The 26,088-nt window shown below is 41.6% G+C and overlaps 1 protein-coding gene across 3 annotated transcripts in view; it reads left to right on the forward strand.

Annotated features, from left to right (window-relative positions):
- Positions 1-26,088, forward strand: part of man1a2 (mannosidase, alpha, class 1A, member 2) — a 92,683-nt gene that overhangs the window by 23,831 nt on the left and 42,764 nt on the right. For all 3 annotated transcript variants that reach the window (XM_048979030.1, XM_048979033.1, XM_048979034.1), the window contains exons 3-4: positions 15,750-16,011; positions 21,024-21,120. In XM_048979030.1, the coding sequence (XP_048834987.1) occupies positions 15,750-16,011; positions 21,024-21,120 (359 nt within the window). The remainder of the gene's footprint in view (positions 1-15,749; positions 16,012-21,023; positions 21,121-26,088) is intronic.

Below are 26,088 nucleotides of genomic sequence, written 5' to 3' on the forward strand. Positions count from 1 at the left end.
GTAAGATTTTTTTTTTATTTTTATGAAATACTAACTAAACTTGAAATCATGTACATTAGTGAGTAAGAAAAGCCTTGAAAGAGATGAGAAGTCTTCCTTGGATCATGTATAGATTAACTGGGGAGTAATCATTCAGGTCCTGAAGATCTACAATGAGGAATTCTGAAGACTGATCCTTGCACAGCTCAAAGCACCGCAGATGTTCCACGTACCATGCTGTGACGCATTCGTCAATAAATGAAGCTTTTTGAGAAACAATGAAAATTTTGATTGTCTTACAAGTCAGGCAGTCCACTTGTTTCCCAAAAAGAAACAATCATGCCCTCAGAATACTTTGTGCCATGTAGCAACAGAAGCTAGACCAACATTCCTGTGCTTTTTTCTAATAGCTGACTTGATAGATAAGTCAAAAATATCCGGTGAAACATCTGAGATATTTGTCACTTCCAAAGGTGGTTTAAAAAGACTTGGCATTTCCAGATTGTAGACAAGTAAAAACTGGTACTGGGTTGACATTGTAAGGAGTTTTTTCCTAAAATTATTTGAATCTTTCTCACGGCTTTTTTAAAAATTCTGTGTTTTGCTTCAAAACGAATTATCCAATAGTTCAGTAAGGGACCAAAACAGCTAACAAGTTGTGAATAATATTCAAGATAATGGTGTTTAGGGCGCAGTCTGAAGTCCAGAAATACGTCCTATACTAAGTGCCCGTAATCTGATATTTTGCATTCCAGGTAAGAGAGATTCCTCTGTGGATTTTGAGCTGGACAAAAGTTCAACCATCTCTTTTAACTCCATGAGAATCATCCATGCCTTGTTGTGCTCCAGCGCCAAATGAGCAATCATTAGAGGAAGCAACCGCAAAAGTGTCCAATTTTCATGCACGTTCCCCCCAATTGATCCATTGTTATTAAATGTTCTTGGAATTTTTTGGGGCTGATTAAGGCGATCTTCAAATTTGTAAGGAAATGATTTTGTCAAGCAGTACAGTTCATCCAATGTAAAGAGCTTGTTGGAAATTAAAACATTTATGCACATACTCAGCTCCACTGGAACAATACTCTCTAACAAGTCATGCAAGAAGTCTGGGGAAAATCCTCTTGCTGTTTGGAAACTGGTCAATCTGTTCAACACACAGTCTATTTTTATATCATCAACACGACAACTTTTCATTTTTTTGAAGTTCAGAAATACATTTGTCAAGATCATGCTGTTTTCTAAGATCAAATTCTCCACTTCTTAGTAACCTTTTTTGGATGTCCTCTCGGCTTGCTAAGCAAAACCTACAAAAGTTCCCTGCAGTGAAGCTTACCTGAAACCCTGCTAAAGAATGAGCTCCCAAATTATCAGCGGATACAAAGACCACTGTTCCAGATACATTTACTCTCAATTTCTCAACAAACAGGCCCTGGTTTTCAAGCAGCTCAATGTCTTTAACATAGATGGATAGATGGAGGATAAGGATGACCTGTATTTGACAGGTAAATTTGCAGTAACCCAATAAATTCCACAAATTTTGTTCTTGGTTTTTGAGCTACCTAACGGGTTACAAAGCTCAAAGTCATCCACTAACAATCCTAGAGCAATGTTTAAGTCCTTGTTAGTTATGTGATTCTCTTTCCAGTACAAGCTGTCATAAATAGACTGTCATAAATATATACTAACCAACATGTGCCCATAATCTGTTTTTCAAAATGTCCAAAACTTTTGTCCTATTCAGTAACTTAGTAAGAACCTTTAAAATTGGGACATAAACAACCCAAACAGTAAATTTCGTGAAGTTCTTCTAATATCTCTTGAATGGCAGATTCAGAAACATGCAAGACTGTTTGCATTCATAGGAACAATGATGCTAGGCTGCATTTCTCTTCATTTTCAGAGTCAATGTCATGAACTTCATCTTCATCATTCAAAGAAAATTCTAATTCCGGGTGAAGGTGTTCAGTATCCACAGCAAAAGTGCTGTCCTCCTGGCCATAACTAATCATCTCATCCCGTAAATCCTGTATGCCAGAGTCAGGATGATACCTGCTCCTGTGAGCTGTAAAGGTCTTGTATAAGTTTAATTTAAAGGAACACTCTCTAAATGGGCACCCAACAGTTTTTAGTGTGTCTTCCCAAATGCACAAAGTATTTAGCTAAATCAAAGCATTCATAAATATTGCACAAATTGCAAAGCAGTCGAAGGTTTTTTGCCACAGTGTCTGATCCTCTTTCATGTTGGGCGACTAAATGTCTTTTTAAACCAACTTCAGTTCTGAAGGTACAGGGCCAATCACAATAAATATTTCTCAGGCAAAGGGCATGACCTTCCATAGTGTCCATGTTTTGCTTTATAATATCTTATTATAATATGTTTATTTGCTGAAGAAAAGTGGCAAAACTTACAATTCCAAAACATTGATTATGTATCCAGTCTCAGTGTGTCCTGTCTTTTGTATCCGCTGTTGTTTCTAGAACATAAATTAAAGAAAAACAGCATTTAAGAATTTAATGTTATACTTGATAAACAACATGTTTTAATACATTGTTATAAAGCAATATACATTCAAAGGAAATTTTGCTCTATTTTACACATGACAGTTGTCATCTATGATAAATGGAGTGTTAAACCGTTTACATTTTTATTAAAAAATTTTAAGAAAAAAAAGTTTTTCTGTGCCCTGTGATGGGCTGGCCCCCTATCCTGGGTTGTTCCCTGCCTCATGCCCATAGCTTCTGGGATAGGCTCCGGACCCCCCATGACCCAGAAGAATAAGCGGTTTGGAAAATGGATGGATGGATGGAAGTTTTTCTGTTATTCAATGGTATAAATTTACCATTAAAATGCAGTATAACTATTTTGAACTTTCTGATATATTGAAATCAATCGTTTTGGGCCCCAAAAGAGCAGACCCAAACTTTGTGACTCATTGCAATGAATATATTTATAAAATATATTAACATCGTAATTTAATTAAACTGTATGCTAGTTGAAAAATTAATCGTTGATGTTTAATTCCAAATTTAAAAATATCATTGGCCCTTAAAATATACATGTACAATGCAAAGAATTAAAAATGAAGACGTCTGTTAAAAGAACCCATCTCTAACACTTCCACAAAAAGCTACTGCACCAACACCATTAAATATTGAGAAAATTTAGCCAGTCCGGCAGCATGTGTCTCGAAACTAAAAGCATTTGCAATACGTTCACAATCATAGATACCATTGTTCAAACAATCTTGTAAAATGCAAACTCATTATTCTTAAACAATGCTAATTTATTTTAACAGGAACAGTTACATGTAACATCATCTAGAGAAAATTCCAAATTTATGGTCTCTCCACTAATAAATTTTCATTGTCTGTCTGACACATTAAATAATAAAACAGAGGTCAACAAGAAAGAATTTGTACTCAACTTAAGTCTTGTTAGGATCTGGTTGTGCGGGTGATGTGCACGGGCAGGCAGACGGGCAGGACGCAGGCAAGGCAGATGGAATACGGGGATTTAATAAGGATACGGGGAGCAGGAAACATCAAACTTCAACTAACATCAATGACAGACAATGAACTGAGGCAAGACGGGGACTGAAATAGACAAGACAACAGGATACAGCTGGGTACAATCAGGGAAGCACACGTGGATAATCAGGGGGCGTGGTACACACGAGGATCGTACGAGTCTGATATTTTACAATAAATTTCCTCTGTTGCTGAAGCAGTTTGAATGAAATTCCCACTCATGTGCGTACAGAAAAAAAAAAAAGTGTGACGTTGTACTTTAGAGATATGCGCATGTCTATGACATGTTCATCTGTCCAACTAATTATAGTTGTAGGCATAATGCGAAGTACTGTGTTATGTCGACTTACCAAATTAATAAAATTAGTTCACGTGCCAAAATGAAATATTTTATGTTGTCTAAACTACATTGTTGTATAAGTTAACATAAGAAAAAATTAACATAACATTTTTTACAGTGTAAGATTATACAATCCCTTGGTAAGACCCCACCTACAGTAGAATGTTTTGTGCAGGTTTGGTCACCATACCTTAAAAAGGACATTGCCTCCCCCTTTTTTAATTGCACTTTAGTCATCACATACCAGCATACACACAGGGCCTTGGGGGGCGGGGGCACTACTCAGAGGCTGGTGGTATCACTCGCCTCTGTGCTGCTGCCGCCCCCCAATTTTACTCACATCATATACATTGAGGGTCTTGATGGGGGGGTGATGTGGAGGAGAGCTGTTCACAAGCAGCGCTCCTCAACGCTTCCCCCGTCAATTTTAAATTCATCTTAGTTTCTCAACAGTCATACTCACCCCTACACTACATACAGTCACATACATCTCCACACGCCTCCAACACTCTACCTCTCACACAGATGCATGGGGGAGGAGAAGGGGAGGGTCCCTGCCGGAAATAGTGGGGGGCGGGGGGGGGGTGCTTGGGTGGTCGCACGGTTGGCGGCGCCCTGGGGTTGCGGCTGGCGCCGGGAGTTGCATCCGTTCTCCCACATGTCGGAGGGCAGTCTGGGGTGGATGGGCCTATGTCTTTCTGTTTCTGTGTATCGGTGTCTGTGTATGTTGTGGGGATGTGTATATGGTCTATGTGCATGAGAGGTGTGTTTGCGGGGTGTCTGTGTGGATGGTAGGGGCCTGGGTCTGGGGCTTGCTGTTCCGTCCTAGGGGTGCTTGGCCTCCTGGGCATGGTTGCTGGCCCCTTTCCTCGGGGTGGTGGCCCAGGGGGGGCTCAGGCCTCTCCGGCGTGGGTGGGGCTCTCCACCAGGGGCTGGTTGGCTCCCGTCCACCTGGGGTCCTAGGGGCCCTGGCCTTGGCTCGTACGGGAGCGGCCCTCGGGGGGCCAGCTGCCTGTTGCCTCTAGTTCTCTGGGGCTCATGCCCTTTTGGCTGCGGGGGCTGTGTCTGGGACCTCCCTCCTCCCCCGGCTGGAGCTATCATTGGGAAGTGGGGTCCCGGCTCTTCCGTGCTCTTTGGGGGCTGCGGACGTCCTGGTTCTCCCGGGCCTGTCTCCGCCGACCTCTGGCTCTTGTGGGGTGTGGTTGCAGCCTCCCACCCTTGCTATTTAGTACATTCCATGTTGAAAACGCACACACATAACACACACACACAACACACGCACACAACACAAACACACAACACAAGCACACTAGCCTGCATCTCGCCTACACAACTGAGCACACATGTACATGTACATGCACGCACCCATCCAAGCACACACTAAGATTTTATAAGCTTGTATAGTTCTGTTACTTTCTACACTCTTTAATTTTGTTTCTTCCTGAATTTATCCATTTCTGGATAAAATCACATTTCTGAATTTATTCACTCTTGACATGTTTCTCCTTTTTTCTTTTCTTTTTCCTTCTTTCATGGTGCATTCAGACCATGATTCTTACTAAAGATTACTAAAGATGCCGGACAGGACAAAGGGGGAAAAAGGTCATTGCTGCCTTGGAAAGGGTTCAACGTAGGGCTACAAGAATGATTCCTGGTCTTAGAGGAATGTCTTATGAAGAGCGGTTAGCTAATAAATAAATAATCCATCTTAAATCCTTGGATCTCAAAGGGCTACAAGTTAAAAAGAGATAAAGCATACAATAAAAAAAAAAGTCAAGAAATTTAAAACCTCTAAGTGGGGGAACCAAAGGTTTTGTTAAAAGGAAATGTCTTACGATGCTTTTTAAAACAGTCAGTGGGTTGTGGTGCTCTCAGGGTGTCAGGGAGGGCATTCCACAGGCGTGGGGCAGCAACACAGAAAGCCCTATCTCCCATAGTCTTCAGGTTGGTTCTGGGTATGTAGAGGAGGTTTGAGTGTGTAGAACGGAGGGAACATGTTGTGCATTGTGGGTTGATAAGTTCTTTGAGGTGGGGGGAGGCATGTCCATGGATGCATTGATGAGTAAGAAGGGAAACCTTATATTCACTCCTGGTGACCTGTCAGGATTGCTGGGTAGACGGGCAGGCAGGTAGCGGGGAACTACGAGGCTGTCAGATCAGGGTGCAGGATATGGGCTTTTATTGAACGGAACGGGGAAGACAGGGCTGACAGCGACAAACTAACATTAATGACAAGTCTGGGGAATACGGACTCAGATGCCAACTAAATACACAGACTGATAGAAAACAGCTGGGCACAATCGGGGAAGAACATGTGGATGATCAGGGGGCGTGGCACACGCGAGGACTGGACGCGCAGGTCATGACAGAACCCACTAATTTGTGCTGGCATATTTGGCAACTATTATGAGTTATCAGTCAAATTTCCATAGAGGTGCAACACTAGTTGAAACTTTGTTAAAGTGCCACGTCTTGCAAAATAAGACTAAGTTGTCTAGGGAGACATATTTTACATTATTACAAAGATTTTAGAGGGGGCAGTGCGTGGCTTAGCTGGCTAAGCCTCAGTACCTCTAACTGGAATGTTAACAGTGCAAGCCCTGAGCTCGGCCAAATAGTCACATGTCCATGGGCACTTGAGCAAGGCACTTAACCCTCAGGTCAAGGGATGCTTCACACTGACAGATCATGTGCTGGCTGATTCACATAACAGGGCAAAGGAAGGCCAACATTCCAAGTTTTATGGCTCAGAGATTAAGAATCTAGGAATAACAACCTGGGCCTTGACTTAAAGATCCGGCCTGGTGCAGGCTGGTACCCCCCTTGGTGGCCTTGTCTAGGGGTGGCCTGCACACTTAGGTACTGATCGGAGTGAAACAAAGAGTGCTGGTGTTTTAAGAATCAAACGTGCACCCCCTCCTTCGTCACACAAACTACCTCAAAGAGAGAAGGACCTGTTTATCTTAAATCTCCATCTGTGTGATTACCTTATAATAAGTCACTTCACTGGTGCAAAATCGCTACTAAGCTTTTTGAAGTCCCAATCTTGTCTTAAAGTATCACAAGACTTTCTTAACAGCCCTGAGAAGGGTGTTGTCACAGAGTTGCTACATTATCTGGTGAAAGTTAAGTTCGCGGGACGAACATTCTAACCAAGGTTATGTAGTGATACTGTAATTAATGAATTCCATTCATATCCTAGAACTAAATCTTCAAGTAACTGACTAATTGGGACTTCCATAATAAAAATTATTCAAGGATAATAATTTATTAATAACAATAATTAATTAATAAATAATGAAATGATAGGGGGCGGCATGGTGGTGCAGTGGTTAGCACTGTCGCCTCACACCTCTGGGACCCGGGTTCGAGTCTCCGCCTGGGTCACATGTGTGCGGAGTTTGCATGTTCTCCCCGTGTCGTCGTGGGGTTTCCTCCGGGTACTCCGGTTTCCCCCCACAGTCCAAAAACATGCTGAGGCTAATTGGAGTTGCTGAATTGCCCGTAGGTGTGCATGTGTGAGTGAATGGTGTGTGAGTGTGCCCTGCGATGGGCTGGCCCCCCATCCTGGGTTGTTCCCTGCCTCGTGCCCATTGATTCCGGGATAGGCTCCGGACCCCCCGCGACCCAATAGGATAAGCGGTTTGGAAAATGGATGGATGGATGGATGAAATGATAATTTCCCTCACCTATGGTCAATAGCTATGGGTAGTGACCGAAAGAACGAGATCGCGGGTGCAAGCGGCCGAAATGAGTTTCCTCCACAGGGTGGCTGGGCTCTCCCTTTGAGATAGGGTGAGGAGTTCAGTCATTCGGGAGGGACTCAGAGTACAGCCGCTGCTCCTCCACATCGAGAGGAGCCAGATGAGGTGGCTCGGGCATCTGATTAGGATGCCTCCAGGACGCCTCCCTGGGGAGGTGTTCCGGGGATGTCCCACTGGGAGGAGGTCCTGGGGAACGCCTGGGGACTATGTCTCCTGGCTGGCCTGGGAACGCCTCGGGATCCCCCCAGAAGAGCTGGATGAAGTGGCCGGGGAGAGGGAAGTCTGGGCTTCCCTGCTGAGACTGCTGCCCCCGCGACCCGACCCCGGATTAAGCGGAATGATGGATGGATGGATGGATGGATGGATGGATGGATGAAATGATAATTATTATTTTCCATACATATTGGTGAAGACAGAAATTATTTGAGCCAATTTTTTTGTACATGGTCCATTGGATCTTTGTACGGATCCCTGTCAGGTCTGCTTACCTGTACCTTTTATTAAGCAGATAATTATTTGTTTTGTCATTTCCCTGCCTAAAATCAGACATGTTGCAGCATGTTTTGGCACTCACTCCGTGTTCCCGCGGGAAAGTGAAGTCAATGTGTATCCTCTGTACAGGTTAGGGCAAAACCTGGGGTCTGAGCACAGGGTCGGCCATTTACCTGGACCCTCTGGAGCAGGTTTCAGGGTTAAGGGTCTTGCTAAAGGGCCCAGCAGCCACAGGATTCAAAAGGCATAAGATAAGATTTGTTGTTGTTGATTCCAGGGTGACCTCTTGCACATATAGTAGTCAGCACATGTGTGCAAATAGAAAACAAAAAAGCAAATACATTTAAAGGAGTTTAAAGGAGTATACAATACAGAGAGTCCTAATACACCGAATAACACGCTTCACAGGAACCTCCCAATGAAAATGGTCCACAGCTAGGAATCTCCTGCCACCAATACATGATCACATAAGTATCTAGGAACTGGTGAGATTAATGCCAAAACATTCTCTAAAACTGCTATAGGCTTGGGTCTAGGGTCAGAAGATGCCTCCGTGTGATTTGAAATAAGTCCACCTACCCCCTGTCCAAGCTCTTCTTAATCCCTCTGTCTTAATCCCTCTGTCAGGAAAGCCTCCGTCATCCACCCACCCAACCATTTATTGCCCATCTGTTCTCTTTCTGTTATTCTTCCGCAGCAGAAATCTATAGTGGCCTTTTGATAAACATTTTGCTACCTTCACTGACTGCTGCCTCATGTTTGATTCTTGAATGAAGAGAACTAGCCAGTTGGTTTATTATATTCACCAGTCTTCAGAGAAAACTTGTTGTATTTGCTCCTGCTGCCATCTCCACCGCCACTGCCATTGTAGGCCCTTTGGTTTGTGAGCCAGTAACTCAGACACTGTTTGATGGATCTTTTTTTAATTTTGCACAGTAATTTTATGGGTGAAGAACTAAAACTGGTTAAATTTTGAGATCACCTAAAACTGAAGCAGTGATGCATAATGAAAAGGACAGTTTTGACACTTGATCCTGTTAAGAAGATAACTTGATAAACATTTGATAGATGTTTTAAAAGGATGAAAGTGCCAGAATGGAAATTATAAAATTTTTATACAGATCACCCTAAAATTGACATCAAAGAGAGGAGTGAAAACAGGTGACATTAGACCTTAAGAATGTGATGAGTGAAAAAACATTAGATGGATCTTATTAATGTCTCACAAAAATATTATATAGCTGAAGATCTATATCTGGTTTAATTTTCAGATAAATTGCCCCATAAAACACAGTAACTCTAAATGTTTTGTTCAGATCTTTTTCAAACATTACAGACACATAATAATTGAAAGGGATCAAATTTTAAGACAGATCGCCCCAAAACTGTTGCAGTGCCACATCGTGATAACAAAAAAATGGGTAGTTTCAGGCATGTGGCCCGGTTAATGTGATAACTCAAAAAGTATTTCACAGATATTTTCTTTGAAGCATCAGCGCATAGTCATAGCAAAGACAATACCAATGCCAATAAAAATGGCCTGATCTTTTCTTTGCAGGCAAAAAGGCATTATATTGTTTGGATAAATATCTTTACTTCAAATATTGATGCTATGGTGTTCAGTAACAGCAATAAGAAGAATGAGATGGTTAGAAGCTTGCGAACATGATCGATCTATTTGATATTATTTACTCTTACTCTTAGATCTATTTGTTCTTTGAATGATTTCATTTCCACTTCAATTAAAATGTTAAAGCACAATTTAATATTAACTTAATAGTTCTGCAGATCAACAGATAGAGAGAGTTGTGCTAACAGCCATAAGCTCAGGGATTCAGCTCCCAGGAAGCACATGTAAATTGTATCTTTTCCCTATATTGTGAAAACTTTTGGATAATGAACTATTTTAAATGCGTTTTAAGGAAAATAACTTTTACCAGCGTGCTTTTAACGGTGCTCCGGACTCGTCGATCTTTTCTAGCTAGAGATAAAAGAGGGTCTGGCAGCTTTAAATGGTAAAAAACAATAGTTGTGTTTATTAACGTGTTGTTTTAAACAAATGACCATTCAATCGCACCTCTGCAGGCCAGGGGCGCCATTTATCAGTTATAGAGCAATTCAATATCGTGTAATATGCTGTAAAACAAAACTAGACCATGTAATTTCACTCTAAAACATAATGACAATGCTTTTACCATTAGAAAATATGGCATTTGCTTAAAATAGCACTATTTACTATTTACAAATAAGGCAGATTAACAAATAGAGTTAATGTGTTTTCTGCTGGCTGGATGCTTCCCATACATAGGACCAGTGTCTTGCGGCACAGTGGATGGTGGCACTGTTGCCAACTCCTCAGCAAGGAAAGTTGCTATTGGCTGTCCCAAAAGTCACTAGAAGTCGCTAATTGACATCATAGCCTCATTTGCATAATGTGCATGTTAATTGTAATGGACGCCGTAGGAGAGGAATAATGTCGTGGGAGAGACAAAAAGTGGTTAAAAAAACACTATAACTACATTTAGAACTAGAAATGAACTTTATTCTGTCGATTCTTGTTTTTTTATGCCTCACAATTCCAGCCCCTCTCCTTTATCCAGGCTTGGGACCTGCAAATGTGACCCCAAAGAGACACTCTGGTGGAGTTACTTTTTTTTTAACATTTTTTGTATAAAATCTACATTAACAATCTAAATGGACTCAAAATGGACAATAGAAAAAAACCTGTCAATGGCATTCTGAGATAAATAAAGCCCCTTCACATACACACAGCTCCTTGCTGGCTCACAGAGAGAGTGGGTCATCATCATTTTGGTCAAGGTTCTCTATGTTAGGGTCAACAACTGAGGGAGCGGACTTAAATGAGCAAGCAACTGATGTGGCAAAAAGTTGTAGAACATCATCAGGCAGTTGGTGCTCATAGCAAGCCTCACCAGACAGCTTCAGTCCATATCGGACGTACAGGATGGAGTTAAGGCTCTGCAAGGACATCCGATTTCTAAGTTTGCTTTTTATCACACTCATCTGGCAGAATACTCTCTCTACTTCAGCATTCGAGTCGGGCAAGGACAATACAGACACAGCAGCCATGGCAAGTTCGTGAAACGGGTTGATATCAGCCGCTTCCCTCAACTTACAAATCTCACTCCAGAAGCTGAGTGTGTTTTTTGTCTCATTCCATTTACTGAGAGGGTCACACCATTGCTGGACAATCCTGTCTATCTCTGCAGGGCAGTAGACAAGGAGCTTGGCTATTTTTACTATTTCTCCAGGGTTCTTATTGTGCTTTAGAGTTTCCTCCACGTTGAAAACTAACATGTGCTGCAATGCTTCAATGTTGTCTGGTAATTTCACCCTCAACTCATTAGTGAGGGAAATGGTGAAGGCTACACACCGCTTTCTGACATTGTTTTCATCCTCAGGCACAGGGTGGAGCTCAGCTGCTTTTAGCTCAAAAAGGTAACCAAGGTACGGTTTGGGACTGATGTATCCATCTAGTGGCCTTTTCAGTACATCAACATTTATCAGTGATTCAGCACCCTGCTGATCATGGACTTGATCAGGCTAACCAAGCTGTCGAGTAGCTGAAGAGGTTCTACCTGCTCTCCCTCAAAAGCATGGCCAACTGTACCTCACTTAGCACAGACTTCAAAAAAGATGTTTTGAGGATCACTGTACATGGAGTATAAAACCTCAATGTGAGGCCGCAGTGTACGGAGGCGTCCTCACTGTCTTTAGGGGACTATATCATCTTACCCATTATTGTTACATCCAGGATGGCTACAGGGAGGTGGGGGTGTATGTAAAGGCAGGAATGCTATCTTGGGGGGGGGGGGGGGGGGAGAGTAATAAGGAGTTGTCGGGTGTTTGTTTGGATATTTGACATGGGCAAAAGATTTATTTCTGTAGCCCCATCTTATTTTCCTTTTTTCCCTTTTGGTAGGATGTTACCCCCGTAGCCGGTGGGGAATGGTAGCTTCCAATTAAAGGGGTGGGTCAAGGGTTTATAAGGTGGTGGCAGGGGTTAGTTTGTTTTTTGTGGGTCCATCTACCTGTGCACTCTAGGAGGTGGAGATCCTCAGATGTGTGAGGACTAGAGGCCATAGTTAAGTCTGATTGCTGCAGGTGTTTTCCTTTGTTTGGTTATTTATATTAGTTCCCTTTTGAGGTATTATTTGTTTTTTTCCTTTATTTTTCTTTTTGTTTCTTGTGTGCTTAATGGGAGGAGTCAGAACTTAAGATGGCGTAAAAATAAATCACCAATCTAAAATTTTTACATGTCTTTTGCCCGACTCTGATGCCTCTCGACACTTTACCCTTTAACACTCAGCCATGTAGCTGTGTTCAGTGGACTTGGTGACTTCGAAATGCAGCCTCAGCTCCTCCCACTGGTTCAAAATGCGTGAAACTATGGGCTCAATTTAGAGCCAACGTGTAGCACAGACCTTGGTTATCTGTAAGGGTTTCTCCCCACAGTTGATGGTGTTATATATGGCCTTGTAGTCCTCCCTGCACTTTGGAGACACTGAAAACCAGTCATAAGTCTCTCGTACCAAGTACTCCACACTACGAGGGAGGGTGTCATTGGAAGCATGACTTACAGCAAGCTGCAGAGAGTGGCACACACATCGAATAAGAACCAGATCTTTGAGGCCATACTCCTCCTTCAGCACTTTATGGACCCCACTGTTAATTCCCATCATAACAGAGGCATTGTCAGTCCCTATCCCCAGGAGTTTCTCTTTTTTTAGACAACACTTCTCGAGGAAAGTCACAACAGCACCAGGTACGTAGAAACACTTACATCTGTGGACTCATTAAGGAAGAGACTGAAATGATGCTCACCCACATCTACAACCAACTTTTTTAGAAAGTGTGGTGCTAGAACACCATTAATCACTTTGTCCTGTGCATTTTGAAGTGGGTAGCAGCAGTGGAGTCTGAGAAAGCAGCTCTACATGCTTCTCCAATGTGATCACATGCCAGCATAGAACAGTGTTCAGCGATAGCTAATGCCATGGTGGCCTCTGCCGTTTTTGCAGAATCAGTTTTTTTAACCATTGATGGCAGTGTGGTTTTGGTGGAACTGATATAGGGTTTTGCCTTTTGAGTGTTTTTAATTTGTCGTGTGTTTTTTACATCACTAAGTTTGGCATAGAAATTAACCTATGGAAAGATATTATGGAGACAGATCAGGACAAAGAACAAAAACCAGCCAGTCTCTCTGTGTCTCCCCGTATTTCTCACTGTTGCAGACATTCATCTGAAGTGGAATTAGGAAAGATGCAGATTCATTCAATTCAAACAATTATGTTCTTTTATTCTAGACCTTCACTACTCCTGAAATGGTCTCTAGGAGGCACCATGAACATTTACCTCCTTTCATGCATTATTCATTCTCTGCTCATTTCTGTGTAATTTCTGGAAATTTTTCTATGGATGTTTAATTATGTAATAATAATGCCACAGTTATTATCAGGCCACACATTCTGTCAGTCCTCTGGATACAACCAAATGTAGATTGTAATTATTAAAAAAAAATATCTAGAAACTTACAAAAGGAAAAACTCGTATATGCTGCATTCTGAGTACTACGCTGAATCCAGGCAATGAAGTGATGTGTAGTTTTGGGTGTTGATGAGTGTTAACACAGTGTGTGTGTGTGTGTGTGTGTGTGTGTGTGTGTGTGTGTGTGTGTGTGGGAGGGGGGTATTATGTTAATATTACATTATGGTGACCAAATATCCCACAAAATGTGATAAAAACCTGTTATTTTGACGTTGTGGGGACCATTTGGCAGGTTCCCACAAAGACCTGTGAATGCAATCAAAAAACTATAAATGGCAAAAGTCTCGTATTTTGTTTGGTTATTTGTGGTTAAGATTAGGGTTGGGTGGGGGTATGAGGTCGTCATGTTGGGATTAGAGTTTTCTCCACAGAAATTAATGGAGGGTCCCCACAAAGATATAATTAAAAACCTGTGTGTGTGTGTGTGTGTGTGTGTGAGAGAGAGAGAGAGAGAGAGAGAGAGAATTAATTAATATTCTCTCCATTTATAATTATATTATTGGTAGTGCTTTACATGAATTCCATCTTCATAATCCAATCATTATACATTCGTAGAACATTCAGTGTATTTTCATAATGCATTCATAGAACATTCATAAGGAACATGTAAGCATACCTTATAATCATTAACAACTTTAATATACATTAATTACAAACATTATATGATGTTAAGGTATATTTACATGCTGCTTGTGAATGTTCCATGAATGCATTATGAAGGTGCTCCGAATAGTTGAATGGTTGCGTTTGTGTCTGTACCGAACACTTTTTTTCTTGTCATTATTTCCTAAACAATACAGTATAACACCGATTTGCATAGCATTTACATAGTATTATGCATTACAAGTAATCTAGAGATTATTAAAAATATACAGGAAGATGTATGTAGGTTATATCCATGCAATTGCATCCGATAATTTTCATATTCTGCCAGGGGTTCTGGAACCAATTCCCCAGAAATATGGGGGCTCACGTTATCTTACTGAGATGTCCACCTTATAGTGGGCAGGATGTTCTGACTGAAGTACAGTGTTCCCAATACCAAACCCAAGCTCGTCCATCGTGCCTGACAGAGAAGCACAATTCATCACTCCACAGAACATGTTTCCACTGCTACAGATCCCGTGATGGCATGCTGTATACCACTCTACCTGACACTTGGCATTGTGCTTGGTGATGTGAGGATTGCATGTAGTTGTGTTTGTGCTGGGGTTAGTGCCAGAGGAAGTTTGTGGCTCTTTCTGTTCTTCCTAAATATATCCACTTTGCAATAGTGCCACTTACAGTTGACCGTGGAATGTCTAGAAGGAAAGAAATTTCACGAACTGACTTACGCAAAGGTGGCATCCTATGACAGTATAATGTTTGAATTCATATCAAATGCTTGAACTGTGCAGAACAACCCATTCTTTCCCAAATGTTTGTAAACCTACATGCTTGATTTTATATACCTCATGGCTTATACGCAATGGATCTGAATGAAATCCCGGAATTCAATGATTAAGAGGTGTGTCCCAATACTTTTGTCCATATAGAGTAGCTGTGCACCCTAAGTGAAGGATTATGGTCTCGCTACCCAGCATGGGCAAAGCACTGGTTTGTTTTATACTTTGAGAATGTTGCACTGGGTAAGGGCTGATAAGACAGCTTGGACCATCTGACCTCTTAATGCATGTTGGTTCTTAGCCTTAATTCAGTAAGCGAAGGGTTAAGTACTCTGACTTTGCTTCATCTAAGCTCTAATAATAGCCAAATAAAAAATGCAACAATGATGCCTTATTCGCAGAAATATGTTGGAATGCTTCTTTTCATATATCCCATCTTCCTGTGCTCTGAGACAAACACGGGTGACAGTGAAACTTATGGTTAGAACACAGGATCTGGTGATTTATCCTTGAGCATTTCAGGCAGGGTGCCCAAGAGCCTAACAGATACCCGACTAATCTGCCAAGCACAATATTAGAGGTGGTGACCTTCTGATCACTGCCTAAGCCCAAGCCATTCAACATCCAGGTGTATATGCTTTCATGCTCCTGCCAGTGCCTGAGTCTCCCCATCCTCCCTCTCTGCGCCTACAGGGAGGAAGAGGAGAGCCTAAGGAGAAAGATCCGTGCTGACCATGAGCAAGCCTTGCAGGAGGCCAAGGAAAAGCTGAGAAAGACTCACCAAGAGCTACGAGCTGAAATCCAGACAGAAAAGAACCGCATGGCCCAGGACCTCCACAAGAAGGAGGCTGCAGCCCTACCTCTGTCCCCGGTGCCCATGCCTCGGTTAGTGGGCATCAATGACGGCGACCCTGGGGACCCTGAGATGAAGGAGAAGCGGGACAAGATCCGAGAGGTCAGTCACAGGCTGTGGCAGGGGGGTGGCTGGGGGCATGGTCAGGATGAGGGCAGGAGAAAGGCGTCCATCTCCAGTTTGCCGTTTTGCATTGTACAGGGAAACACGAAACTGCTATTAAATAAGTCATGAATGGATATGGGGCTTCACCAATAGCAGCAAAACAAACAGTGTGAGTTGTATCAGCCTGTGAGAATACAGCTGACCTTTGTGTTAAAGTGACTGACCTTTGTGACACAACTGATGATTATCCTCTTATAAATTCCGTGTCCCACCCCTGCCTTCTTGTGCAGGCAACCTCCACTAAGACAGTTTGGCGTTTGGTAACTTTTTATCCGATTGTTCCTGTAGCAAATCTCAGAAATTCTAGGACTGTGAATGCATTTTAAAAAAATATCAAATCAATTACACAGTTGTCTGTAATTAACCTGGATTAATCGTACCTAATATGAAAACCTCATAAATAAAATTATCAGAAATATTCACACATTGAATTCCTAAATTAATGTAAAATTAACACAACGAGGAGTACATGGGTCATTCACATGAACTCATTATAATAATATTAATTTTCTTTCATTTTTAAAATCCATCCATCCATTTTCCAATCATTTATCCTATTGGATCGCGGGGGGTCCGGAGCCTATCCTAGAAGCAATGGCCACAAGGCAGGGAACAACCCAGGATGGGGGACCAGCCCGTTGCAGGGCTAATTTTTTAAATGAATTGTGTAAACTATCTGTCACGATCGCGGCGATTAAAAGCAGGCGATCAAGCGTGTAGGCGGGAAAGCAGGAAGCAGGCAGAATAAGGGGTGAAACGGGTATTTAATGTTGTAGCGCGGACTGGGAAACATCTGACGCAGACTGACAACAGCTAACATCAATGACAGACATCGAACTCTGATAAGACAAGGACTCAAATAGACAGGACTGATTGAAAGTAAACGGACACAGCTGGGTACGATCAGGGAAGCACACGTTGGTAAGCAGGGGGCGTGGCACACACGAGGAGCGGACGAGCAGGGCATGACAGTATCATTATACAAATTGTTTTTTTTAATTATTATTTCGGGCTGCATGAAATAAAATTGAAAAATCTATAAACATTTTATCTAGTTTTGTGTTGATCAGCTGCCCATTTGGCGAAATGGTGCTTGTAAAAAAATCATCAAATCCGAGCAACGAATTCTTGTCAGGTACAGATTATGAATTTCCAACAAAAACACTATTTGCAAATAAGTACAAGATATGTTTCAGTGCTTTCAAAGTGGCAGTGGGGCAAGTAATCATTTTTATGAGGCATCGCGTTGCAGGTGTTAAAGGAAGGATCAATGCCAAAAAAGGAATTCTTTAAAAAAATGTATAGATAAACTATATTGAAATATACAATTAAATAAATTTAAATGAAGTTATTTTGAAACAATAGTCTGCTTTCTGGAAGCTACTTTAAACTTTTGTGCCAGGTGTGCCAGTCAGATAGAAGACATGGCATAGGGAAAGCAATAAGTTCAGCAGCAAGAAGCTCTGATATCAGCCGAACTCCGAAAGGGCAAAGTCACGCCATCTATTGCTTCATTTAATGTAAGGGATCGCCATCCTTGTTCTGCAGTGGAAAATGCAAGCTATCGCCTTCTTCTGCGTACCTTGGAATAAATGTACAGAATACCATCGTGGAGTTTGTTTTTCACAGACGCAGCTACACCCGCTCTATTCAATGACACGAAAGCTGGAGTTAAGGAGTCAGTGAAACATGCTAGCTGGGTGGCTGTCATGTGCGATTCCTGAATGGCCATAACTACAGATGCGTATGTAACCTTGACTGCATAGAACGTTACTGATGACTTGCAGCTGCAATCTCATGTACTACAAAGTAGAGTCCTTTAATAAAGCGAAATGGGTGCTCATTTTGTAGAGTTTTTACAAAATGTTATCACAGAATGGCATGTCACAAACAAAGTTCGACTTACTCTGAATATTTGCATAATCAATTATGGATGAGATGCATCGTAATGAATCAAGCATCGGTTTATAATCAAATGGTTACCCCATGAATCATAATCGAATCATGAGACGTAGAGATTAAGTAGGGATGTTTTTTTTTTTTTTTAATCACACACCTTGGTGGTAAGTGGCATATGCCACATGTGCATCGCTGTTGCTATGAGACGGTCTATCAGCAATCGTTTTCCTTAATGAGAATTTACAACCGTGTGCAACAGTCATCTCATTACTGCCCTGGCTCCCTTAAGCACCCTGTATTTGATTAAATGTGGTGTGTCAGGGGTATAAGCCCCACTTTACCTTCATTTTGAATGGGGGGAGTATGTGATGTCTTCTGCAGGAATGGCTCCTCTTCATGGAGAAAATGAGAGCATACAAAAGCCCTCCCCAGAACATCACGCTCACTAGAGTTTCGTGTGACTAGCCTGAGATCCTATTTTCAGTATGGCAGAGCATAACAAGCCTCCCTGTTCAGTAAAGATATTAATAAACATCCTTTTTAAACTAGAAAAGGGCCGATGTCGAATATGAATGTCACCAGGACTTTTTTCAGAAACAAGGAACTTCTGTCACATTCCCTTCTCAGGAACTTGGCTGATTGTAGTTCCTCAGAGGCAGTTTCGGAACCTTTTTTTAGTCCCTATTCTTCATTCGTACTTTTCGTTCGAACACAAATTACTAGAGTGGAGCTTATAATGATAAACTTTCTGATTGGTTGACCACAAGCATCGGCATTAACTTGGAAGTGTGGAGAGAAGATATAGAGTTGAAGAGCAAAAATTGAACAGATAGAATTATTTTTTGTATCGCAGTTACATTACATGGATGCATACCTTTTTGCTTGTATCCTTATATTTCTGCTTTTGAAATTTTGGACATACTGTACCTATTTGCAAAGTTAAGCTGGGCTTGGATGTTTTACTTTGTGACTAAAGGCTTCCGTCTTGCTCCCCTACCCCACAACCCAGGCATATGAAGAAGACAAGAGATTGTTGTCACATGTAAGGAACATCCATTACTGAAGCATTGCTGAAGCTCCTTTAATGTTGCTGTAGGCCTCTTGATGGCCTCACTGACCAGTTTTCTCCTAGTTTTCTCATCATTCTTGGAAGGACATCCTCATCTTGTTCTTCTGATTTATACCTTTGACTGATGAAATCTCATTCATGTTTTGAAAGCTCTTTGCAGACCATGGGTATTGCAGTATGATGCATCCAAAAGAATATCAGAATTGCACATTCTCTAACCCTGTGCTGTGACCCCAAAGCTATGGGAAGCAAGATGGGGCGGGCAAATTGAAGAACTCCAATGTATCTGTACTTGCGCAAACAGCAAATAAAGGATGAAAATTTATTCTTCAGGAATAAACTTAATCTTTTTTTTTTTTTTTTGCTTTTAAAACGGTATCTGATTTGTTTTCACCTTTTTTGTATAGATTGCAATTTTGAAATAAAGGTGGAATAAGTTATAATATATTATAGTTAAATCTTTTATCATAAAAATATCTGCCAGTAGGCAGAAGTGTGTGTACATTTTATATCTACTACACATTATTCTTGAAATTGAAAATGAAAAAGTATTGTGACACTTGCCCATTACACCTAGAGGAACTTTTATGACATCCCATTCTAAATCCATATGGATTATTATGCAGTTGGTCCCTCATTGGCAGCTATAACAATTGCCACTCTTCTAGGAAGACTGTCCACAAGATTTTGAAATTTGCAGGATTTTTTTCCCATTCATCCAGAAGAGCATTTATGAAGTCAGGCACTGATGTTGAATGTATTTGATGGCTTAGGGTTACAAAGCAAGGTCCATAAAACATAGTTGATGTGGAAGAACTTTATTGGCCCACACAGAGCCCTGACCTCATACCCATCAATCACTTTTGGGATGAACTAGAATGGAGATTGCAAGCCAAGTTTTCCCATTCAACATCAGTGCCTGTGCTTCTGTGGGTTACAAATAATGAAGTCCAATATATACTTCCATATTCTCCTGGCATCCACCAAACTCAGACTCGGCCATTAGACTGTCAGACAGAGGAGCGTAATTCATCACTGTACAGAACACATTTCCACTGCGCTAGTGTCAGGAGGTGGTGTACTTTATACACTATACTTTATAAAGTATACTTTATACTTCAACTCCATCCATTGGATTTTCACAACCGTTTTCAATTCAGATATGAATGGTGCACAATCCTGTTACTCTTAGACCTGTGATAGTGGGCAGAACTAGTGGAAAAAAGTGGACAGTCTGACTGGGTGCTGACACTGTTATTAGGGGCTGGGTGGTACCTGGTGCTGTGATTCAGCGGTGTCTGGCACTGTGAATAGGGGATGGTCAGTGCCTGTTACGTACCAAGGAACATCATCATCCATCGCTTCTCCATTCACAGACACAAACAGGACTTTGTGTACACTTTACAATGCATTGTGCTTTTGCAAAGGGAGACTATATTATGCTGGTTTTATATCCATATGTCTCATGTATCCTACCTTGTGAGGGAATTTGGGTTACAGTATCACAGCAGGAAGTACATAGTATGTTCTTGCTGTTGTGATATAAAAGGAAATGAAACCACCGCTACATTGCCTCTTTTTCTAGAATTGCACCATTTTTATATTCTGTATGGGCATATACAGATAAACCATCTTTGGCTCAGTTATCATCATCAGTTGCATCTGTTGCATGGTGTGAATTGTAGCAACTGTGGAATATGGATGTGTGCACATGTTATAAATGTGTATGTTGCTTCTTATGGTGTCTAATTAGGCCTGCTGCTCTGTGGAGGTATGTGTGTCTGCATATCAGTCTGTTTATTTAAGTATAGTGTGGCATAACATAGCATTGTGTGGTATAGTTTAGTATATTATAGTATGGAACTGTGTAAGATCTCCATGGTTATAAAGTCCTGGGTTCTGGAAGCTCATTGCCACCACAGTGAATCAGGCAGCTGACAGACAGGCCGTGTTATACACCATATGTCACTTCATCTTCCAGATGATGAAGCATGCTTGGGACAGCTACCGGCAGTATGGCTGGGGACACAACGAGCTCAAGCCGCTGGCCAAGAAGGGGCATTCCACCAACATCTTTGGTGAGTGCATATTCAGAACATCCATGTCACACCAAGTGATACATCTCACAATGCAACAGGATCTGCGCAGGTTATTTTCTTCACAGCTAGACATGATATACCACATAAGAGCCTACATGAAGTTGTAATTCTCTGTTAGACTAGTAGGGCCTGCTGCTGATCCTTAATAATAGCTTGTAGAGATGTTTGATGTGATGCTGCATGACAAGCCATCAGACACACTGTGTCGCTTGCTGAGTGCAGGTTGTCTACTGATTTACATATCGAGCTGCATACACTTCCTGCTAGCATGCATCGCACGCACCTCTTCAGCTATGTCTAACTTTACCAAGCAACCTTCTGGCCAAGAAGGCAACTTTGAACAACAGCATTATTAAAGCTTAAAGTATATCTGTTTATGTAATTAGATCAAGATACTTATTCTAGTTGTGAAATGTGTCCTGACCAGGTCCACCTCACCTAGCCCTGGTCCCTCCTTTGTTGCAGATGCATTATGAGAGAGTTGCTTGCACACTGGTGCCATTTCCTGGAGTAGCTTTTAACATTGTTTTTTTCCTGTGCTTATTGTCACTCAACTTTTAGTGTGTCATCTCTGGGTAGCATCCAGATTGGGTCTGGAGCAGGATTTGAAACTGTCACCATAATAAGCTGATTCTGGCAGAGCCTGTGGGAATCTGGGAGAGACTGTATGCTATGCAGATGAGATGCAGATTGAGCAGGACGTTGATTTTGAGAGAGAGGTCCCAGCAGTGGCGGGTGGTGAAAAAAAATGTTGGTGGGGCTGATGTACCAATAGATTTCCTTTCCTAGTCCAGTATAAGCATTCAAATGAACAGTCAGAAAATGACAACAATTTCACAATCATAATTTAATTTCCTTAGTTGGCTGGGTGATATTTAATTCAGGCTTGTCGGGTCCCAGCTCCTTAATATGGATTTTTTCCCCCATCGTCCTTCTCGGAAAAGGGTAATTCAATAACGATCTCACCAAACTTGTTGGAAACTGCCCCTCAACTGTCGTCATCACCATCATCTCCCTCTGACTGACTGACCTGAGAGCGATCCAAAACTTTCCCGCATTTTCTGTAGCAGGGCCAATATTTCCAGCGCCCCAAAACCATTTAATTCGGCGATTCTGATAGGTGAAATCTTTATTATATTCGCCTAGTAACCATACACGATTGGCTATTTCGCTGCACTTCTGAGGCACTTTGATGAACGTCCAAGAAGAGAAATGATTGGTGGAAATCTGTCGGTGGAAATTCACTGTTGAATGAGAGTCAGTTGGTGGAAATGTTGTTTAAATAATTCAGATTGTTTCTCACGTACTCCTTTTTTTTGTTCTTTTCTTTTTTCCCCTAATCTGTCCCTCCTCTTTGGCAACAAAAAAAAAATTCAGATTGCATGTAGGCACACACTATTAAGTAAAACTGACATTGATTAAAAAAAAATAAAAAAATGTATATTCCCTTCCCTCCCCTCCCCCACATCTGGGAGGGCGGTGCCCGAGCGCCCCCTATGGGCCAGCCACCACTGGGTCCCAGTATTTAAACCCTCCATTTTTTGGACATGTAGTGAACAGGGGCTCAGCCACAGCATCCAAATCATGGCGGCTCACTGCATCACAAAATAGCAAAGGTCAGTCACGTTATCCAAATCAGGGTGAGGTCACAGCACCACAATACAGCACAGCTCATTCACAACATCCGAATGACGGTGACGTCATAGCACCACAAAACAGCACAGCTAAACCACAGCATCTGAATCACAACGAGGTAACAGCACAATCACAGGGTCACAGCTCAGTCATAATGTCACTTTATGTGACAGAGTGGTTCAGTCAGAGTTAATCATGTCTTCTAACATGACTGGGCTCTGTAGGAGAACTACTTTCCCTATCACCAGTTTCACCATGTTATTCAGGTTGTATATTTTTGTGTCTTAAATGTTATGCAGTGGAATATTTTCTGATCATTCAGTTTAAATGCTTCATTAACTGCTCACATAGTCGTGTGAAGTGCCGTCATTTACAAATGGTCCAGAAAGTACTCTATTCTACGCCGGAGAGCCATTAGCTAGTCAGCGTATAACAGTCAGAAGACAGAGCTGTTCCTCAGGAGGTATCCATCACACTGAAGCACATATGAATGAAGCTGTGGGTTGGAGGGTTAGAATTGGGTACAGTGACCAAGCAGGCCATGGAACTTCACTGCGATGATCAGTACGGTAGAGGAGTGGGTTGTCACGGTCCATGTACAGTGTAGCAGACTCCAGTTTCCAGAATCTCTTGCGGGGATCCAGTGGTTTCTTGTTCTCTGACCCTATTTACCCAGTCCTTCCTTGTACGATTGTCAGGGTTTTCTCCTGCACTTTAGTCTTTATCAACTCCTGCCTTGCTGTGTTCTGACCTTTACTTTGCCTTCCTGTTTGCAACGCTGCCTTTTGCCTGATTAGTGTGGCTGCATGTTTTTGACTATTGTCTGTTTACAACCACATGTATGCCTTGTGCTTTTTTGCGTTTGCCCATCTGCATTTATGACCCTCGCCTGTTTTTTAGCCACACAGCTGTTTTTGGCCCTCATTGTACCAGCTTCTGTTCAAGACATTAAACCATTTTGTGTTACACATGCCCCTCATAGACTGTCATTGTCTGCATGTTTAGGACCTCATGAGGCCTAATCTCATTTCTCTACTAACCCTTTCCGGTTCCCCATGGCCATACAGCTACAGGACATTCAGCCATTGTGTGTAGACAGGTTTTTATGACGGCATGTGGACATATTTGCTGGACAAGACTGTGAGGAGAGCAGTGCATTGTGCAGTGCACAGTTGTGAAAGCATGTGCAAGTGTCATTAATAAAAGCACCCCCCCCCCCAAAAAAAATAAATAAAATAAAACAGCAGCAGGACAGCCAAATAACTGTTTGTTGGAGTCCTGTTATGGCAGATGTTTCTGGTCTGATCCAAATAAATTTTTATGATTTGACAAAACAGCAATGAAGCGTTACTCTGCAGGCTGTTCATGGGCTGCCTGGATCCCACCCTGGCTGGTTCATAATATTTAAATTTCTCTGGTGATGCAGAGCAGGAAGACCTGCTAGAATCCTGATTTTGTTGGAGACTGCCTGCACCACCTCCTCTAGTGATGAGATGTTGAAAAGAAGCATGAGAAAGCTAACCTCACTGGATTCTTTGAAAGGTTTCCAGGTGAATGTTTCCTACCCTGAACCTCAGTGAGGCTGAAACACCTGACTGAGGAAAGCAGTGCCAGCTGGAAATAAAAATGCCCGACATACTTAGGAAGGAGATGGATAAATAACCATACAAAAAATAATGCTGAGATTGTTCCCTGTTTTTGGCAAGTGACTAATGACTTTGTTAAAAACTAAGGCAGCACCAGACCATGCTAGTGTCATTGACTAGCATCAGTAAAGGCAGTAGGAATATTTATTCATCACGTCTCGATATCAAACTTACTAAGGAATACCGATGACCACCAGATATACTCTAAAAGTGATGCAGTATTTAAAATACTGAGTAGCACTTATAGACAAGCAATATGGACCAAAATAAGAATCCAGTTATGAATGAGTGAGTTGGTATGAACATACAACATGACAACAAACAATACACAGTGTAGCCAAGAATTATTTGTACACTGTGTAAAAATGGTCAAAATTGGAAATGAAATTGAGGATCTTGAAGAACAAATTTTAAAAACCGTCTAAAATGTTACTATTTTGAGTATTATGTAAAGAAACAAGAAAAACTTTTATTCAAAACATATTCTGGAATTGTTTTCAAATGATGTAATTTATTGCCTTCGAATAATTATTTGTACACCTGGCCATAGATACAGTCCAACGAGTATGTGACAATGGGAGGAGTTCCCAGTCATAATAGGGATTCTGCAGTGGTGACCATAGCACCATTGATGGGGGGGGGGCATTCTAAAAAGTCTTCAGGGTATCGAGCACCAGATGATTTTGCCTGCACCATGATATTGCCTGTTTCGGGCTTTGTAGCCAGTTTCATAACCATTAGTTATGAGACAGACAACAGTCGGGTCATCGGCAAACTTCAGAAATTTCACTGAAGGGTTACAGCCTTAGATAGGATCTATGTTTCCCCAGTTGTACCTGCTGTCTTCTGTCTGTAAGAAAGTCTGTGATCCAACAACAGGTGGAATATGTCACAGCAGCTGCAGTTCAGGGTCAAGGGTATTAAAAGCTGAGGTGATTTTCACAAATACACACGTGGACAAAATTGTTGGTACCCTTCAGTCAATGAAAGAAAAACTCACAATGGTCACAGAAATAACTTTAATCTGACAAAAGTAATAATAAATAAAAATTCGATGAAATTTAACTAATAAAAGTCAGACTTTGATTTTCAACCATGCTTCAACAGAATTAATAAAAAAAAACTCATGAAACAGGCCTGGACAAAAATGATGGTACCCCTAGAAAAGACTGAAAATAATGTGACCAAAGGGACATGTTAATCCAAGGTGTGTCCACTAATTAGCATCACAGGTGTCTACAATCTTGTAATCAGTCAGTGGACCTATATATAGGGCTCCAGGTAGTCACTGTGTTGTTTGGTGACATGGTGTGTACCACACTCAACATGGACCAGAGGAAGCGAAGGAAAGAGTTGTCTCAGGAGATTAGAAAGAAAATTATAGACAAGCATGTCAAAGGTAAAGGCTATAAGACCATCTCAAAGCAGCTTGATGTTCCTGTGACTACAGTTGCACATATTATTCAGAAATTTAAGATCCATGGGACTGTAGCCAACCTCCCTGGACGTGGCCGCAGGAGGAAAATTGATGACAAATCAAAGAGACGGATAATACGAATGGTAACAAAAGAGCCCAGAAAAACTTCTAAAGAGATCCAAGGTGAACTTCAAGCTCAAGGAACATCAGTGTCAGATCGCACCATCCGTCGTTGTTTGAGCCAAAGTG

The sequence above is a fragment of the Brienomyrus brachyistius genome, chromosome 16, assembly GCF_023856365.1.
Source record: "Brienomyrus brachyistius isolate T26 chromosome 16, BBRACH_0.4, whole genome shotgun sequence".
Taxonomy (NCBI): domain Eukaryota; kingdom Metazoa; phylum Chordata; class Actinopteri; order Osteoglossiformes; family Mormyridae; genus Brienomyrus; species Brienomyrus brachyistius.